Source organism: Vulpes vulpes, chromosome 1, assembly GCF_048418805.1.
Source record: "Vulpes vulpes isolate BD-2025 chromosome 1, VulVul3, whole genome shotgun sequence".
Lineage (NCBI taxonomy): Eukaryota > Metazoa > Chordata > Mammalia > Carnivora > Canidae > Vulpes > Vulpes vulpes.
Genome location: NC_132780.1, coordinates 130,868,840 through 130,888,564, shown reverse-complemented (window position 1 = coordinate 130,888,564; position 19,725 = coordinate 130,868,840). Strand labels below are relative to the sequence as shown.

The window sequence follows — 19,725 nt, the reverse complement described above, 5'->3', positions numbered from 1 at the left end:
GTAGATCATTCTCACTGAGATGTTGGATACTACAGGTATCTGTCCCCAGGCCAGCAGGACCCTCTGAAGCCTTCCTTGTGGCCTGATGTATTATTATTATTATTATTATTATTATTATTATTATCCACTCTGTGCTTTTTCTGATGGATATTTAGGAGACTTTTATAATCTCATAGGTATCCAAGCTTCACTTCCCAAATTTTAAGAACTTTAATTGAAAGTTTACATTGAAGGTGCTATTTGTAGACACCCAATGAAAGCCCAGCCATCATGACAAATCCTTGAGTGTCGTCTTGAGAAAATGATGCTGGTCATCACAGCTTTAGCATCTCCTGGTTTTTGATGTTTGATGTTCAGCTTTCCCTGCTGAGCTCAGTTTTCTGGCTCTTTGTCCCCCTCTCACCTCTTTGCTGTCCTGTATAGTGATTTGGTGAGAGAAATTATTGCTGTCTATCTCACACCTCCCCACACTATATAAGTGCTTCAAGTTTTATAATTACAATAAAAGTGTTTATGCTGACTTTTCTAAAAAAAAATGAGTGGAGGAATGACAGGTGAAGGAATCTCATTGTAGAACAAAATATGGATTTAGTTTCTTCAGGTGAGATATTTAAAAGCTCATTTGGAAACCTCATGCTGATTGTTCTGAGTATGTAACAAAAGTAAAATATCCAAAATGGAACCCATTATCCTTTCTGTTCTATATCATTCCAATCCCATTTGTTCCTATTTTGTGGTTATCTCCATGTAAAGGGTTCTCATGTCCAGAAATCCCTTCTCATCCACTAAATCCATTTGATTATAGCTATTAACATTTGTCCACTATTCATTTACCTCTGTCTTGCCTTCATTTTTGCTTACTTGTTATATAACTCCTCCCTTTACTGTCTGTAAAATTAATATTCTGGGCTCTGGTTTCATTCTTCCTAGGTTCCAATACTGGTTTTACCTCTAAGTTTGTCAATGAAATTTTGCTAAGAAGATATATTTTCCCAGAGAGATTGATAATGGGAGTTGTGGTTTGAAGATCTGTTAAAAGTGTAGAAAAATCTAAGTGGTCCTTCTAGCTCCAGGAAGAGGGGGCTCATTTAACAAAAGAAGCTTATATTTTATATCCTTGAAGACATAAACTTAGTGAAGCCTTAGTTGCATTAAAGGCAAAGAAACTCTCAATAGTGAGAAGAAGATGGTCAGAAAGAAAAAAAAATATGCCAGTGTTAGCAATGACTTTCTCCATGAAGTCTGCAAATATTTCTTCATACATATTTGACTATTTTCCCTGAAAATATAAACCACAAACAACATTAATTACTTTTCCTTTTTTAAAGATTATTTATTTATTCATAAGAGACACAGGGTGAGAGGCAGACATAGGCAGAGGGAGAGGCAGGCTCCTCACAGGGAGCCCGATGCAGGACTCAATCCCCAGACCCAGGATCATACTCTGAGCCAAAAGCAGACATTCAACCACTGAACCACCCAGGTGTTCCATCAATTCCTTTTTCATTCATATGTTCATATAGGACACAATTCAGTACTTACTAACCAATGAGATTTTGTTTAAAAATATATGTGTGTGTGTGTGTGTGTGTGTGTGTGTGTGTGTGTGTGTGTGTGTGATTTCCCTTACAGAAGGCCTGGGATTCTGATCAAATGGTTTATAGTTCTACATCCATCCTGCCCACTCCATGGCAAACTCTAGGTTTAGAGGTTGATGGGCATGGACCTGAAGAAAGGCAAACTGAACTATTAATTTTCACAAGACTTGAACAAATTTGTGTATCTCCAACATTGGTAACATGTATTAAGAATTCACTCAACTATGATTCTTCCCTTCAAACACCATCCCTCCTTCATATGAAAATAGTAAGAAGAGAGATATTTCTCTTAAAATGTACCTTTAAAAATATTTATTTCAAAAAATGTTTATTTCAATACACACTCAGTGCTAGAACAGAAGAGAGATCATGCATTTGTTTGGAATGTTCTTGGGACAAATTGTTGCTACTCAAAAAGACGCTGTATATCCCCAAAAATAACACGAGAGGACATTCCCTCAGACATTTTGCAGTTGTCCCATTCCTCTTTCTGCCTCTTCCTCTCTGGAAGGGGTTGAAATCATACTTAGTGAAGCTGACCTACTCTCCACACAGGGACAGCTTTCTTGGAGAACATACCACTAGAAGCCTGAGCACATGTGCTGACACTTCTTATGGAAGTAATAGAGGCTTAGCTTCTTGGGGGGCACCTGTATCACAACTCCTTAAATGAGTTACAGAGGTATTTGGAGAAGAATCAGGACAATTTTCAGTGTAATCTAAACCTGAGCAGATGGTCACAGATGTGCCAGTGCCCCGAAGGCTAAAATAAGGACAGAGGGTCCCATAGAAGGTAAGTCCAGTAAAGGAACAGATGTGGGACCCATCAGCCATGTTGTAAAATGACACATCTCCATCTTCCCAGTCCAAGAAAACTCCTATCCTTTGAGGATGCTGCTTCAGTGACAGAGACTCTGGGGAGGTAGGAAACTTGACTTCTCCTTTCTCATACGCTACCACCCAGATATTCTTCTCTGGACCTTCTACAAACCACCCCTCTCTTCTTACTGTATTTGAGCAAACACCCACAGCCCATTTATTTACAGGTCCAGCTACTGTCCCTATATTGACTTGTACCTCCCAGTAATGTCTTCCTGTGTTAAAGCGATTCCGGCCCAGAACACTGAAGACAGCTTCACATTCCTCTTGCCCTTGGTATACTGAGGCATCACAGTTCTGAGGAACATTTTCCATTAAAGAAACTTGTTTTCTATTCTCAGATAGGATGAGATTGGGATGAGCGCTGTCTGGATCCAGAGTAATAGCAGCTGCAGGTGTAGGGGGGAATACAGGTCATATCACAGTGGCCTTAGGAAAGATGCAAATACAGGGAAAGGAGAATGAAAGAAAATAGGAGGGAGAGCCACAAAGGAGGAGGTAAAACAATTTATGTTCTGTCTTGTGTCCATCCACATATCTCCTATGGTAACATGCACTAGAAACTGATAATCCACTAATAATTAATTATGGAAAGACTCTAAGATTTTTCCACTTACACTGGGATACAACAAGCTTCTTTGTCTCAGGTTGGTGTAACAGACTTCCTTCTGACTGAACTGCCCTTGCAGTTCACAATGTTATTCACAGGAGTAAATCCATATATATCACTTAAGTCTCTGATTAAAGTCAGTTCCTCAGGGAAATTCCTTCAATCCACCATTTTTTCTCATGGAAATCTCTTATTCCTTCATAACCTTCATCACAATTTGTACATGTACTTTCCCACGAAGTGAGAAATCAGATCTGCTTTATTTATTTGGCCTTAATTAAATAGTTCTATAGATTAATGCTGAATGAATGAATGATACCAGAAAAGTAAGAAATCTATTCACATTTCAGCATGAGATTGAGACTGAACTGAAAGCCATGAAATGAATACACAACCAGGTTTTATTGGGAGTTTATATAAATGTAAGATTTTCTCATTTGTATAGAAGAGATTATGTGGGACAAAATAATAAGGTCACTCACCTACTTTGAATTGTTCCTTTCTCCAGTCTAAAAAGAAAAAAAATCATATGGGAAACTATATCAAAAACATGTCTTCTCAACTAGTTGGATGCTTTACTCTTATTCCCTTATTTTTTTGGACTCCTACCTACCTTCAAAATAAAATTTCCAGAATATAGCACATCTCTGAAAATTGCCCTGGATATGCCTCATGAAATTCTGAGGTGTCTGAAGTCCTAAGACAACATCAATTACTCACCAGCATATAATTTTGCTTTTCTCCAGTCTGAAATTAAAAAAAAAGGAATTAGATTCTCCCATTAATAGTACCTTCACTCTAGGGTATTAAACTGCTACAACCCTCTAAAATATGAAGATGTATGACAGTGCTATATTTTTGTGTTCATCACCTCAATGACAATTCTGGGGTATTTGTCTTCTTTAATCTCCTGTTCTATTTCTCACATTTTCCACATTGCACTAACATACTTGTGATAAAATATGAGGTTCTGATTCATTTGGGAGAGGAGAAGATAAACTTTGTGAGAGTGTACTGTAAAGCCTAAAATTTCATGTGCTGATGTCTTTAAGCCTCAAACGGCTCTAAATGCCTGTAAGCTCTCCTGCTTTCACCAGATATGTCTCCACTCAGCAGGAAAAACTTCACACTCAACTAATTTTCCATCAGTCAAGCCAGCTGAACCCGCCCTGGTCCTCAAACTAATGAGTTTCACTTCCCTGTCAGCCTGCAAAATTACTCAAACAAGCCAGTCACACATTTCCACAGAAACCAGTAGCACCTCATCTTGTTGTTACTAAAAAGCTTATCTCCCTCAGCCCCTGCTGCTTCACTCTGTTTCCAAGTGCAACATGTGGTTCCACATGACTTGTAGTGTCCTCCTCCCCCAGAGTGTGAGTATAGGTGATTACTAAACTGCTGTCAAGCTCATATGTCCAGTGTTGAGTGTCCTGTATATAACCACCTTATCTTACTTAGAGTAGGGAATTCTTCCCTCACTAGCAAGGTGAACGGGAGATGATCAGGACAGAGGGACAGATGAGATGATTGGTCCAACTATAACATTGATATAACTCACCTTGCTGATACAATTGCTTCCTTTTGACTGAAAAGGAATAATAACCTGTGAGATGCAAAATACACAGCATGCAGTAGGGACTCTATTTCATTTACTAGAACAAAGAAAAATAGAAAACTTACCAAGCTCTGTTTCAAGCAGTTCTAAAAAGGAAAGAAAGTAACAAAACATTTTATAGATAACAAGTCCAAGGTTTATTTTCTAGACTGTGTTACTTACACCCAGATCCTGAATGCTACTTCCATATACCTAGATCAAGAAATTCACCCTGAGAATACTATAACCATTTTTTCTAACTCCATGTTTATACCAGTGAGTTTTCTCTTTCCATTGGACTATATTATAATATTTTTCTCATAAAGGTCCTTGGCTTCATGTCTTGCTGGAAGTCTTGGGGCTCTAGGTAAGTCCAATCATGTTTCTATTTTCCAAAAGATTCCATCCATATGCACAGCTAACAAACTCATAAATTCATAGATCCCACCAACTCTGATTCACAGTTTTACCTTTGGCTTTGCTTTCTTCCTTTTTTTCCTTCTGGACTTCCCATACTCTTCTCTTCTCCTGTTGTTGTTTCCAGGCCAAAAACATAACAGCAACCACAAAACCCCCAAGTATGAGGAAAGTCCCAACAAATGCTATCTTCCAAGGAGAGGTCCTAGGGAAGAAGGATTCTGATACAGAGGCCCCCAAAACCTGATTAAAAACATATACAAAATAATCCTGTCCCATCCCAGCTCCTAAATATTCCCTCCTTACTCTTATTCTGTCCCTCGAATGAACAACACTGACCTGGAATAGAAATGGTTTCCACCTGTCCTTGTCCAAAGAAAGGATTCTTCATGGAGCAGGATACTTCTGTCTTTGAACTGTCTCTCACAATGAGGGATGCCTCTATTTGAAACAACCCATCATCATCTTGGGTCTCATCCTCAGAGAGAGATGGTATCTTCTCTCCCCTCGCATCTGTCCATTGTACCTCAGGCTGAGGAAACCATCCCTTGCCTCTGCATGTCAGCCTTATTCCTTTATCTTCTGGACCCACCATGAAAACATGAGGACCAGAACCCAGACCTGGAGAGGAGAAAGTCATTCATCTGAAACCTGGACACTTTTGGTCCAGAGTCCCTAATCTTACAAAGTAACATCAGTGTGGGGATATGGACAAAGCATCATCATTCTTGGTGGGAAGAAAGTTTCTTTTCTTCTCTCATGAGATAAATGTGTAACTGTAGCTGGATATCAAGAAATTTGAAGCTGATGCTAGGATTCCATAGTGATGCTTATCACACCTGTTCTACCCACGCGCACCTGCAATTGGTCATAAAAGGAAAAGGGCGGAGTAAATTTTACCAATGTTATGTTCTTTCAGGAAAACACCAATATACCTATATCTATCCTATATCTATCTATCTATTCCACTTATTGAAGCCTTAAGGAAGACTACTTTTCTGTGATTCAGTTGAGTCTTGTAATCACTACCTTAAACATCTCATTTTGTAATGTTTTCCAAGTTTACTTTGTTCCTCTGAGTAGAGAACATCTAAAAGATGAAGGTGGCCAGGTGCAGTTATTCCATAGAGGGATATATATATATATTTTTTTAACTTTTCCACTCTCATTTATTTCTTTTCATATTTCTTCTCTTCAACTTTGCACAGTCTACTAGTGGGTATACTAGTGGATCCATGTCACCAGCACCTATATTAAAACATTATATTACTAGAATGCTAGAAGACTCCAATTTCTCCTTGAGAATAATGACTATCCTGGCATTTAAGGCTATATATTATTTTGTCTTTTTTTTAAATTTTTTTTATTTATTTATGATAGTCACAGAGAGAGAGAGAGAGAGAGAGGCAGAGACACAGGCAGAGGGAGAAGCAGGCTCCATGCACCGGAGAGCCTGACGTGGGATTCAATCCCGGGTCTCCAGGATCGCGCCCTGGGCCAAAGGCAGGCGCCAAACCTCTGCGCCACCCAGGGATCCCATTATTTTGTCTTTTTTAAACTTAATATCTCATGACATGGATCCTATTAGACCTGGCTCAGTCCTACTCTGATCACTCAGATGTAGAAAATATCTTAGAACCCTCAGAGATTTTTTTTTTGGCTAAAAATTATAATGAAATTAATAATTTAAACTATCAGATCCCAACCTGCCTGGGAGGGATACACTTCTAAAAAACAGAAAACAATCTAAAAGACAGTCTTCAGAATTGCTTAAGGGAGTTGCCAAATCTCTTGAACAAAGAAAATTAATAGAAGTGAGTGAAACTTGTCATGAGAAAAACAGACTCTTAACTATACAGAACATATTAATGGTTACCAGAAGGGAAGGGTGGGGGGATGGGTGAAATTGGAAGAGAAAATAGGAAGAAAGACATCAAAGGGGAAAAAAAGAAACTGGTCATGAGCAAAATGCAGCAGTCAAAGCTTAGGAAGCAAATATTATTAGACAAAATAGACCTTGCGTCTCGTGGAAGAATATAACCATTGAATCTCCAAGTTGAAATAAGCAAAAACTATACCTATGTTGAAAAAGAGGAACAGAAAGGCATGCTCATTCCTGAGCATAGAAGCAGCTGTACTAGGCAAAGTTTAACTGAACAGAAGGTAAGTCTAGATATACAATCAACCAACTGTTTCTAAACTTTGGACTTTAAATCCATTGGTCAATGAACAGTTATGGGAAAGGTACTGAAAAAATAGCATGACTTCTATGAAGCCATGTTTGGAACTGTGAAAGCTTTGACTTCCTACTTAAAAGATACTAGAGTGAGATCACAGTAACGGCTCAGGAGAGTTTGTTACTCTTTCCTTCAAGACCTACTAGATTTAGATTCTTCTTATCATAATGAAGATGGATAAAATAAGCCTATAGATATCTTGTCAGATAAAATCAAATCAGAGGTATTAATTTAAGATAGGCCTAACATATGCAAAAATGAAGAAAAACATTGCAAATAAGAAGTTTGGGCAGAGAATAAGTTTTAAAAATGGAAACACTATTATACTGTCAAAGAAATAAACAGATAAATTATAAACACATAGATAATTTATAATTTTCCCTGATATCTATGAGTATATGGAAAATATGCATTTGTAAATCAGTACAGATTTTCTACATCATTTGCTAATAGCATAGAAGTGAGTGAAAATAATTAGGAACAAATATTTTGAGCATTCTATAAAGTTTAATACCAAAATAATACTTACATAGATTAAAGATCTAAATGTAAAAATCAATGCAATAAAAGTGAGATAGAAATGAACTAAAACTACATACACTTAACCACATAGAAAAGTCTCACAAATATAATGGTAAAAAACGCCAGACATAAAAAAGCCCACATATGTGAATTCAAAAACAGACAAAAACTAATCTATGAAATTAGAAATCAAAATACTGATTACCCTTGAGGAAATCATATTGAAAAGGAAAAAAAATGGATTTTCCTAGATTCTAACTAAACTCTCTTTCTTGATTTGGGTGCTGGTTTCTCAGGTGTGTTCACTTTGTGAATATTCATTATGTGTTACATTTGAAATCAGTAGTAGATTCTCTGCATATGTTATATTTCAGTATATTTGCTGAAAAGATATTAGAAGAAAGGAAGATGAGATATTTTTGTTATGTTGGTATAGAAGTGTACATCTAAGAGCACTAAAAAACTAAAAAGACATAAAAGGTAATGTTGATAGTTAAGACTGTGTAATACTTCTAAACTTCTACAATTGAAAGATATTACATGACTTCACTTATATGTAGGATCTAAAAACAAGTGAAGAAATAAACAAAACACACAAAAACTGAATTCATAAATACAGAGAACAAACTGGCAGTTGCCAGAAGGGAAGGGATGGGAGAAACTGGTAAAAAAGATTAAGAGGAACAAACTTCCATTGGAAAGAAGAAGATGGCAGATGAGTAGGAGGACCCTAGGCTCACCTTGTCCCATGAATACAACTAGATAATTATTAAATCATCCTAAATACCCCAGAAATTGACCTGAAGGATGACAGAACAAACTCCATCATTAAAGGGAGATGAGAGCCACATTGAACTATGTAAGGGTTTGGGACAAGGAAACCATGGCTTTGATTGACACACTGGACCAGATGGACTTAATAGATATAATCAGAACATTTCATCCTAAAATAGCAAAATACATGTTCTTATCAATTGCATATGGAACATTTTCCAGAATAGATCACATATTAGGTCACAAATCAGGCTTCAACACATACAAAAAGATTGAAGTCATGCCGTGCAACTTCTCTGAGCACAATGCTATGAAATGAAGTCAACCACAAGAAAAAAATCCGGAAAGACCACAAATCAAAGGAAAAAAAAGCAAAATGGTCACGAGCAAAATGCAGCAGTCAAAGCTTAAACAACATGCTAATAAGCAATGGATGGGTCAACCAGGAAATCAAAGAATAAATAAAAAATACATGGAAACAAATTAAAATGAAAACACAATGGTTCAAAACCTTTGGAATGCAGCAAAAGCAGTCCTAACATGGAAGTATATAGCAATACAAGCCTACCCTAACAAGCAAGAAAAATCTCAAATAACCAACCTAACCATATATGATAAGGAGCTAAGGGGAAAAAAATGGAGCCCAAAGACAGTAAAGGGAAGGCAATAATAAAGAATACAGCAGGGGAACCTGGTTGGCTCAGTGGTGTAAGCATCTGACTCTTGACTTCAGCTCAGGTTATGATCTCAGGGTCAAGATCAAGCCCCTCATTGGGCTCTGCACTTGGCATGGAGTCTCCTTTAGATCCTCTCTCTCTCTCTCTCTCTCTCTCTCTCTCTCTGTTTCTCCCCCACGTGCTCTCTCTCTCACTCTCAAAAAAAAAAAAAAAAAAAGAATGGAGAAGAAAAAAAAGATATGGAAACTAAAAAAACAATAGAATGTATCAATGAAATCAGGTTCTGATTCCTTTAAGAAATTAAAACCGGTGAACCTGTAGCCAGACTTATCAAAAAGAGAAAGGACCCAAGTAAATAAAATCATAAATGAGAGAGGAGAAATAATAACCAACATCACAGAAATACAAATGATTATAAAATAACATTATGAAAAACGATTTGCCAATAAATTCCTAGAAACATATAAACTACCAAAACCGAAACAGGAAGAAATAGAACAGAACGTGAACAGACTGATAACCAGCGAAGAAATTGAATCAGTAATCAAGAACGTCCCAACAAACAAAAGTCCAGGTCCAGATGGCTTCATGGGTGAAATCTACCAAACATTTCAAGAAATGTTAATACCTATTCTTCTCAAAATATTTCAAAAATAGAATAGTAAGGAAAACTTCCAAATTCATTCAATGAGGTTAGCATTTCCCTGACACCAAAACCAGATAAAGACTCAACTGGAAGAGAACTACAGGTCAATATCCCTGATAAACATGGATGGGAAAATTCTCAGTAAAATACTAGCAAACCATAGCCAACAATACATTAAAGAAAATTGTTCACCACGATCAGGTGCTATTTATTCCTGAGTTGCAAGGGTGGTTCAATATTTGAAAATCAATCAACATGTTATGCCACATTAATAAAAGAAAGATAAAGAACCATATGATCATTTCAATAGATACAGAAAAGCATTTGACAAAGTACAACATCCATTCATGATCAATACCCTCAACAAAGTCAGTTTATTTTTTTCCATTTTTAAAATTGTTTTTAATTTTTTAAATTTAAATTTTAAGTAGTTAATTTAGAGTGCAGTAACAGTTTCTGGAGTAAAATTCAGTGATTCATTACTTACATACAACACCCAGTGCTCATCACAAGTAAGTGTCCTCCTTAATTTTCATCACCCATCTTATCTACCCCCCACCCACATTCCTCCATCAACCACCAGTTTATTCTGTATGGTTAAGAGTCTCTCATGATTTGATTCCCTTTCTCTCACTCTACATTTCCTTCTCCTGCCTGCTCATCTATTTTGTTTCTTAAATTCCACATATACATAAGATCATACGGTATTTATCTTTCTCTGACTTATTTCACTTAGTATAATACACTCTAGCTCCATCCACATTGCTGCAAATGGCAAGATCTCATCATTTTTGATGGCTAAGTAATATTCCATTGTATGTATATACCACATCTTCTTTATCTATTCATCAGTCAATGGACATTTGACTCTCTCCATAGTTTGGTTATTGTTGATGATGATGCTATAAATATTGGGGTGCATGTATTCCTTTGAATCTATATTTTTGTATCCTTTGGGTAAATACCTAGTAGTACAATTGCTGGATTGTAGGGTAGTTCTATTTTTAACTTTTTAAAGAATCTCAGCATTGTTATCCCTCAGCTGCACCAGTTTGCATTCCCACCAACAGTGTAAGAGAATTCCCCTTTCTCCATATTCTCACCAAAACCTATTGTTCCTTGTGTTGTTAATTTTAGCCATTCTGAGAGGTGTGAGTTGGAATTTCATTGTGGTTTTGATTTGTATTTCCCTGATGATGAGTCATGCTGAGCATCTTTTTATGTGTCTGTTGCTGTCTGGATGCTTTCTTTGAAAAGGTATGTACTTATTTCTTCTGCCCATTTTTTTTTTATCTGGGTTGTTTGTTTTTTGGGTGTTGAGTTTGATAAGTTCTTTGTAGATTTTGGATGCTAATCTTTTATCAGATATGTCATTTGCAAATATCTTCTCCCATTCCATAGACTGCTTTTTAGTTTCATTGATTGCTACCTTTGCTATGAGGAAGCTTTTTATCTTGATGAGGTCCCAATTAGTTCATTTTCCTTTGTTCCCCTTGTCTGTGGTAATGTGTCTAATAAGTTGTTCAGGCCAAGGTCAAAGAGTTTCTGCCTGTGTTCTCTAGAATTCTGATGGTTTCTTGTCTCACATTTAGAACTTTAATCCATTTTTAATTTAGTTTTGTGTATGGTGTGAGAATGTGGTCCAGTTTCATTCTTCTGCATGTTGCTGTCCAATTTTCCCAACACCGTTTGTTGGAGAGACTATCTTTTCTCCACTGGAAATTCTTTTCTGCTCTGTTGAAGGTTAGTTGACCATTTCTGGGTTTTCTTTTCTGTTCCATTGATCTACGAGTCTTTTTTTTTTTTTTTTTTTTTTTTTTTTTTTTAATGCCAGCACCATACTGTCTTGATGACTACAGCTTTGTAATATAGCTTGAAATCTGGGATAGTGATGCCTCCAGTTTTGTTTTTCTTTTTTAGAATTGCTTTGGCTATTTGGGGTCTTTTGTGGTTCCATCCCAATTTTAGGATTGTTTGTTCTAGCTCTGTGAAAAATGTTGGTGGTGTTTTTATAGGGTTGCATTAAATGTGTAGGTTGCTTTGGGCAGTATAGGCATTTTAATAATGTTTGTTCTTCCAATCCATGAACATGGAATGTTTTTCCATTTTTGTGTGTGTGTCCTCTTTAGTGTTCTGGAGTTTTCATAGTACAAAACTTTTGCTTCTTTAGTTAGATTTATTCCTAGGTTTCTTATTGTTTTTTGGTGCAAATCAAAAACAGTGGGATTGATTCCTTGATTTCTTCTTCTGTGGCTTCATTATTGTTGTATAAAAAAGTAATAGATTTCTGCACATTGATTTTATATCCTGTGACTTTCTTGAATTCATGTATGAGTTCTAGCAATATTTTGGTAGAGTCTTTCAGGTAGGTCTTTCATGATACATAGGGTATCATGTTGTCTGGAGATAGTGAAAGTTTGACCTTTTATTTGACAATTTGGATGCTCTTTTCCCCTTTTATTGTCTGATTGCTGAGAATTTCCAGTACTATGTTATATAGTAATGGTGATAGTGGACACCCTTGTTTTGTTCCTGCCTGTATGGGAAGTCTCTCAGTTTTTCCCCATTGAGAATGAAATTAGCTGTGGGTCTTACACATATGGACTTTATGATGGTAAGGTATGCTCCCTCTATTACTACTTTGTTGAGGATTTTTACCAAGAAAGGATGCTGTATTTTGTCAAATGTTTTTTTTCTATATCTATTGAAAGATCATATGGTTGTTATCCTTTCTTTTATTAATATGGTATAGTACAGTATTGATTTGCAAATGTTGAACCACCCTTGCAGTCTAGGAATAAATCCCACTTGATCATGGTGAATACTTTCCAGGTACTGTTGAATTTGATTTGCTAGCATTTTACTGAGAATTTTTGTATCCATGTCCACCAGGGATATTCATCTGTAATTTTCCTTTGTAGTGGGTCTTTGGTTTTGGAATCAAGGTAATACTGGCTTCATAAAATGAGTTTGGAAGTTTTCCCTCCATTTTTATTTTTTGGGAGCTGTTTCAGAAGAATTGGCACTAACCCCTCTTTAAATGTTTGGTAGAATTCCCCTGGGAAGCCATTTGACTTCTTTTTATTGGGAGATTTTATTTTTTATTACTGACTCAATTTCTCTGTTGGTTATGGGTCTGTTCAGATTTTTTATTTCTTCCTGTTTCAGTTTTAGTAGTTTGCAAGCTTCTAGGACTTTGTCCATTTTTTCCAGATTGCCCAGTTTGTTGGCATATAATTTTTCATAATATTTTATTTGTTTATATTCCTTTGGTGTTGGTCATGATCTATCCTTTTTCATAGGTGATTTTATCTATGTGGGTCATTTCTCTTTTCTTTTTGATAAGTCTGGGTAGGAGTTTATAAATTTTATTAATTCTTTTGAGGAAGCAGCTCTTAGTTTCATTTATCTGTTTTACTGGTTTTTGTTTGTGTCTATATAATTTATTTCTGCTCTAATCTTTATTATTTCTCTTCTTTAGCTGACTTTAGGCTTCATTTGCTCCTTTTCTAGCTCCTTTGGGCGTAAAGTTAGTTTGTGTATTTGAGATGCTTTTGCTTCTTGAGATAGGCTTATATTATAATATACTTCCCTCTTGGGACTACTTTTGCTGTATCCCAAAATAGCATTGGTTTTGGTTTTGGACTGTCATGCTTTCATTTGCATTTACTTGCATGTATTTTTTAAAAGATATGAATTTAGTGCCATTGTTTTACCTATAGAATTAGTGTTTCTAGTGATGTTGTCTGGTCCTTTCTATCTTTGTTGTTTTTGTTTTTGTTTTTTTCTCCAAAGAGCCCCTGTTAAAATTTCTTGCAAGGCTGGTTTACTGGTCACAAACTCCTTTAGTTTTTGTTTGTCTGGAAAACTCTTTATCTCTCCTTCTATTCTGAATGACAGCCTTCTAGATAAAGAATTCTTGGTGTCATATTTTTCCCACTTATCATATTGAATATTCCCTTCTACTCTTTTCTGGCCTGCCAAATCTCTGTGGAGAGATTAGCTGCTAATCTCATCTGCCTTACCTTTTAGAGTAAGCATCTGTTTTTCCTTGCTGCTTTCAGAATTCTTTATTTGTCTGTTTATTTTATGAATTTGACTATGGTGTTTATTGGCAATGGCCAGCTTTTGTTGAATTTAGTGGGTGTTCTCTGTGCTTCTTGGATTTTGATGTCTGTACCTTTCCCCAGATTAGGGCAGTTTTCAGCTATAATCTGTGGAAATAAACCTTCTGTCTCTTTATCTCCCTCTTCATCTTCTGGGACTCCTATAATACAAATATTATTATCTTTTACGAAGTCATTGTGTCCCCTATGTCTACCTTCATAATCCATTACCTTTCTTTCCCTCTTCTTTTTCGCTTCATTATTTTCCTTAATTTCATCTTCTATATCACCTATTCGAACCTCTGCTCCACCCTTGTTTTTATGGCCTCCATTTTTGTTTGCATCTTGGTTATAATATTTTTAATTTCAGCTTGACATGATTTTAGTTCTTTTATCTCTGTAATAAGGGATTCTCTAGTGTCTTTATGTTGTTTTTTTTTTTTTTGAGGTACAAATTAGTGAAAGCAATTGTGTAATACAGGTGGGGAAATCATGTCAATGAAGGAAGCTTTGATAACAATGAGACATTTCTCAAAACCTAATAAAGAGATAGAGATCCTCAGGTGCTTCTTGATGTGTTGCATCTAAGTCTTTAATAGGGGTGTCTTGGTGGCTCAGTCAGTTAAACATCTGACTCTTGATTTCAGTTCAGGTCATGATCTGAGATGGCACCCTGCATTGGGCTCTTCTCTCTGAATAAATAAATAAAATCTTTTTTTTGTAAGTCTAATAATATCTGTGACTTAATCTTTGGAGTCAACGGGAGAGATGTAACAAAACCTGGGACGATGAGCCTCCTAGGACCAACCAGAGAGGGCCGAAGACTGGAGCTAACTCCTGAATGCTTTGGGCTACATAGGACCTTTGCACAGTTATTACTCATGGGGAGAGGATCTGGAAGCTCCAGTAAGAACTAAGACAAAAATTCACCCTAGCCTGATTGGCTGAGGGCTCAAAGACTCAATTTTGTCTTTAAACAAGTTAATATAAGCATTTTAAAGATGGATTTAGGACAGTGATTAAGGTCTGCTACATAAATACATAATATTATGATATTGATATATATTATATATCAAGATATTATGTAATATATAATAATATTATATGTTTATTATATTATAATACACAATTATTGATATCTTTATATAAATATATTAAAAAGAGAGATAATTGAAAGGACATAGAACAATTTGGTATTAATAGTTACTTTGGAGTAGAAAAAGGAATACTGAAGGGAAATGAAGGATTATCAATTTATATTTCATGTTTCTGAATTGTTTGAGTTCAAGCCAATGAGTTATAATTTTATTATAATTAAAAATGAAACAATACCAATGATGATAAACCTTAGAGTGGCCAAGTCAGTGTCCTGTGGACCAATCTCAGTCCATTCCAGCTTTTCACACTGGCCATTCTCTTCAAGAACCTTTCTATTCCCCAAAAGCTACTCCTGCTTCACTTAGCCACTGTGCATTGGTTATTTTCTGGCCTCAATCCTCTGATGACAACTTTTGTTCTCTGCAATCCCAGTCCACTCTGTCACAACCACCACAGTCACTTCCTTCAAACAGTGCATTCAAGACTCTACCATTGACATTCCCAGCTGAACCTCTGTCCATCACAGCAGCCAACTGGGATTCCGGTCTCTGAGAGTAATGGTACATTTTGGTAATCATGGTGCCTTCCTTCAAAATGTGCAGGGAGAGACATACCAGGGAAATAAATGATCTATTTTTATGGTAGATATTTATGGAAGTCGTTGAATTTTAAACTACAGTACAATAAATGTATAAATAGATTAGGAGAATTTCAGGTTAAATCCCATGTCAAGGATGTTGACCAGCTCCAAGAATATCTGCCTTTTCATCTCTGTCCTATTCATCATTTTCCCTTGAAATCAAATGCAGAACACTTACATTCCTGTAGAGTGATCAGTATTCTCTGGTAATTACTCACCAATCACCTTCAGCTCCAAAGTGGCTACTTCAAAGTCACTGTCTTTTTTAAAAAAACACTTGTACATTCCATTGTCTGAGATCCGGAGACTGTAGATTCTCACAGCTACTCTTCCTTCAGTGATGTAATCTTTCACCAGCTCTGCTCTCCCCTTGAAATCTACCAGCTGCTCTCCAGCCTGCTCCATTCCATTCCTATACACATACACAGCCTCGGAGAACTGGGAGCGGAACCACCTCAGCTCCATGCTCTCCAAATTCAGGGCTGGGGACACACGACAGGGCAGCACCGTGTCAGTGCCCAGCATGGCCACAATTGGCTCGGAGGGGCCAATAACCAAGAATGAATCTGTGGAATAGAGCCACAGTGAAAAGAATATCAATGAACTGCCCAGGCATTTTGGAACACAGCAGCATTACTGGCCCAGTAAACCCCGTAGACATTCTGCCATTCATTCGCCACTTCTCTGCAGCACACATTCAGGCTGAAGATGGCAGCGAACAAGACAAAAAGGATCTCCACCCAGTCAATAGGGTAACCTCTTGTTAGACAAATGATTTTTTAAATTGCAATGGTGATAAATTCTATGAAGGAGGAGGAAATAATGCTGGGAAATCATGAAACCAGAGTTTTTAATTAGGTCTTGGGCATCAGAAAATGCATTCTCCATGAAGCAGAGACCTGAGTGAATTAGAAGAAATTAGTGAAATAATTCCACCTCCTCCTTCTCTCTAAAGTAACCATATAATGACTTATTTGCCCTCGTGTGTGGGCAGATAAATCATTATACCAAAATAAAGGATTTAGAATTAACCTAGGCATATATGAGTAGTGCTGGAGTAATTTAATCCTTCTGTTTAAGAATAAGAGAATCTAATAATATAAAATCCTAAATATTCTTACCGGAGCCCCACATGGATACCTGGAGAAGTAGGATAGAGAAGAAATCTCTTAGCAGAGAGGAGTCCAGGGAATTCACCATCTTTCCCAGAGTAGACAACAGTATGACACAGAGTAAGGTCTGAAAATAGCTGGACTGAAGACAAAAATGGGATTCATAAAGTAAAAACAATCACAGTTCAGGCAGTTCACAGTGATTCTAGGAAATGGCTTCCAGAAGCTCTCAAACATCTGTTGTGTGTCTCTCCCAGGGAATATTACAGAAGTTTTAACAGTCACAAAAAAATACATTTTGTTTCCCTTTCTCAAGGAAACAGTCTTCATCTCAACAGCCATGTTCTACAGTGATAAATCTGTCCACAATTTCCCTGAACTCTTTTTCTAACTCAAGAACACTTTGTCCAGGGGATAAAGAGACAAAGAGACAGTGAGGAGGCAGTGAACAATCACAGAAACAGATGACTTTAGCACAAACATTAATTTGGCCTCAATGAATTCCACTCTCCCCACTTTCCTAGAATTCTAGAATGTGAGCATATATAACGTGGCCTCTTCTGTGCCAACCCCTAGGATCCTTGCCCAAATGCTCTCACTTCTCTCTCTCTTGCCCATCACCCATAAAATGCAACACTCACATCTTTTAAATTCTTCTTACAGAGATGAAGGCATCCTGAAACTTCCTAGACTTATGGCCACAGGCACCAGGGATAAATACTCTCTGCCATTCCTCCCACTTACCTGTTCTTGGCTGCCCACAGGTGTCTCCCGTGAGACTTTCTCCAAAATGCCCACAGGATATCAGACTTTACAAAACATGGAGCCCAGGAGGAAGCCTGGGGTAGTTTTTTAAGGTAGTTCAAACAACTGAGAGAAAGACACCCCACGGCACGGGAATCTCCCAGCAGTACACGTCTCTTTGGCCACCCTGACACACTCAAAACTGAAAGTAAAATAAGTTAAAGAAAGCAAACTTTGACCTGTCATGTATAATAAGTCTATTTAATAATTACATACTTAATAAAGTATAGAGAGGATCAAAAGCAAGTGATTTCTTTCTTTCTGAGAAGTATATTGTCTAGATTAATAGCATAGATATAGAAGAGTTAAATATGAGTTAAAATGCTGGTGAGGCTATTTACAACTTAAGATTTTGAGTCAGTTATACAACCTCTCTGTGCCTCAGTTTCCTCATGTGAGAATGGGTTGAATAATAGTATCTACCTTAAGTTTTGGGTGAAGAGCATATGAATGTATTTAAAGCACTTAGAAGAGTATCAATAACTTATAAATTGTGTGTAGGCCATTAGCAATTTTTATTTTAATGTCTTCCTTACCACAATATATCTGCCATTCTGATGATGAATCTTCATTTCCCAGTTGGACCCCTTATTCCATTAGGCAATGAACTGAGAAGACATGGGCACATTCACACTCTCTGACTCTTCTCCCAGACGGAAATTTTCCCCACTGACATCTGGCTTTTATCCATCTCAACCAGGATAAAAGAAAAACCATATAAAATTCCCCAAATTATTCTGAGACTCTCATCTTCCTTCGGTGCTGCAAATAATGGAAGGAGTAAGGATGAGATTACTGTCCCCTATCTACATAAATTATTTTTGTTTCAAAGAGCCTTCAAGTTCTATGAATTCTAGAATAATTGTTTCTTGCTTAGAATGACCGAAAGAAATTCTGAGTTAGAGACTGAAAAAATTTTAAAAATTCTAATCTACATTTTTGAAATTCTGAATCTAAGATTGAATATCTATATATGGTTTATAAGAGACATAGCAAAACAAGAAGTAAACAAATACAAACCATACATATTCTATACAATTGTAGATATGGTACTATTAACTTTAAAATAAAAGTAACATTCAGAGAGAAATAATTCAAAGAAACAGAATTGCCGTTTCAAATAGATACCTTTATTAACAACATGGACTTTCAAGTGGTGCTAATGACATACAGATGGATTGAATAATGCAAAATCAATTGGGAACTCCAAAAGAAAGTTATAGTCATAGTCAGAAATGAACAGAATCATTATAGAACATATAAATGAAGTTATAGAAGTTTTAAATTATATAAACTATGCTATGCCAAATCTTTGTGACTTTATGAGATCCAATAATTTCTCTTAATTTTTTATTAATATACATCCACTGCAGGTAATTAAGATGGATTAGTAGAAATGACCCAGTGTGACACTTACCTAACCCCTTCCTACACTGTGTTGGGAGTGCCAGACCTTTCCCAGGTGTTCTTTTATAAATAAATACCAAAATTATCTTCTTATTTCGAGGATTCTTTTTGCAACTTGCTTAAGTATTTAATCTCAATAGAGATTTGGATTCACATTTTCTAAACAGTCAGGGATTTGACATGCATATGAATGATACTTGAATTTAAATTCATGAAGTAAATCACTACCACAAGGAAAACCACATAATCTCCCTTGGAGGGGTCTACTCTATTGAGAAAGGCTACCAGAAAAAGGAAAACAGATATAGTCAGCATGTGGCTTCTCCATTCCTAGGTAACTAACTTTAATAGACAATATCTACCAAATCTATCCTTCCACCTTACTCCAACTCAAATAACAGTGGCCACCCAAAGTGGAATAAATGGAATTTGGGATGTAGCTCCAAAACCTTCTCCCTGCTCCAAGCCCCTGCATTCAAAACCTGCAACACTTACTCTTTAAATATGAAAAGTTTTGAGGCAGAAACTTCTAATTCTTTGCCTGTTCAGAAACTTCTTTCCTATGCCCCGACATTTAGATGTTCATTTTGTTGCTTAGATCATT

The 19,725-nt window shown here is 36.5% G+C and overlaps 1 protein-coding gene across 1 annotated transcript; it reads right to left on the bottom strand.

Annotated features, from left to right (window-relative positions):
- Window positions 1–1,312: 1,312 nt before the first annotated feature.
- Window positions 1,313–17,838, bottom strand: LOC112913737 (butyrophilin subfamily 1 member A1-like). Its single transcript, XM_072745288.1, has 10 exons — window positions 17,655–17,838; window positions 16,920–17,052; window positions 16,017–16,364; window positions 5,438–5,719; window positions 5,152–5,319; window positions 4,768–4,788; window positions 4,646–4,672; window positions 3,808–3,834; window positions 3,570–3,596; window positions 1,313–2,866 (listed from the first exon to the last, which is right to left on the bottom strand). Exons 2-10 carry the CDS (start codon window positions 16,996–16,998, stop codon window positions 2,211–2,213), a joined length of 1,635 nt encoding a protein of 544 aa, XP_072601389.1. The 5' UTR covers window positions 16,999–17,052; window positions 17,655–17,838; the 3' UTR covers window positions 1,313–2,210.
- Window positions 17,839–19,725: the final 1,887 nt, after the last annotated feature.

Coding starts and splice junctions, on each gene's coding strand:
- LOC112913737 (XM_072745288.1), bottom strand. CDS start 16,998: ATGGTGAATTCCCTGGACTCCTCTCTGCTAAGAGATTTCTTCTCTATC. Junction 5,320..5,437: donor GGAAACCATTTCTATTCCAG/GTCAGTGTTGTT, acceptor CCTCTGTATCAG/AATCCTTCTTCCCTAGGACC. Junction 3,835..4,645: donor GAAGCAATTGTATCAGCAAG/GTGAGTTATATC, acceptor TTTTAATTTCAG/ACTGGAGAAAAGCAAAATTA.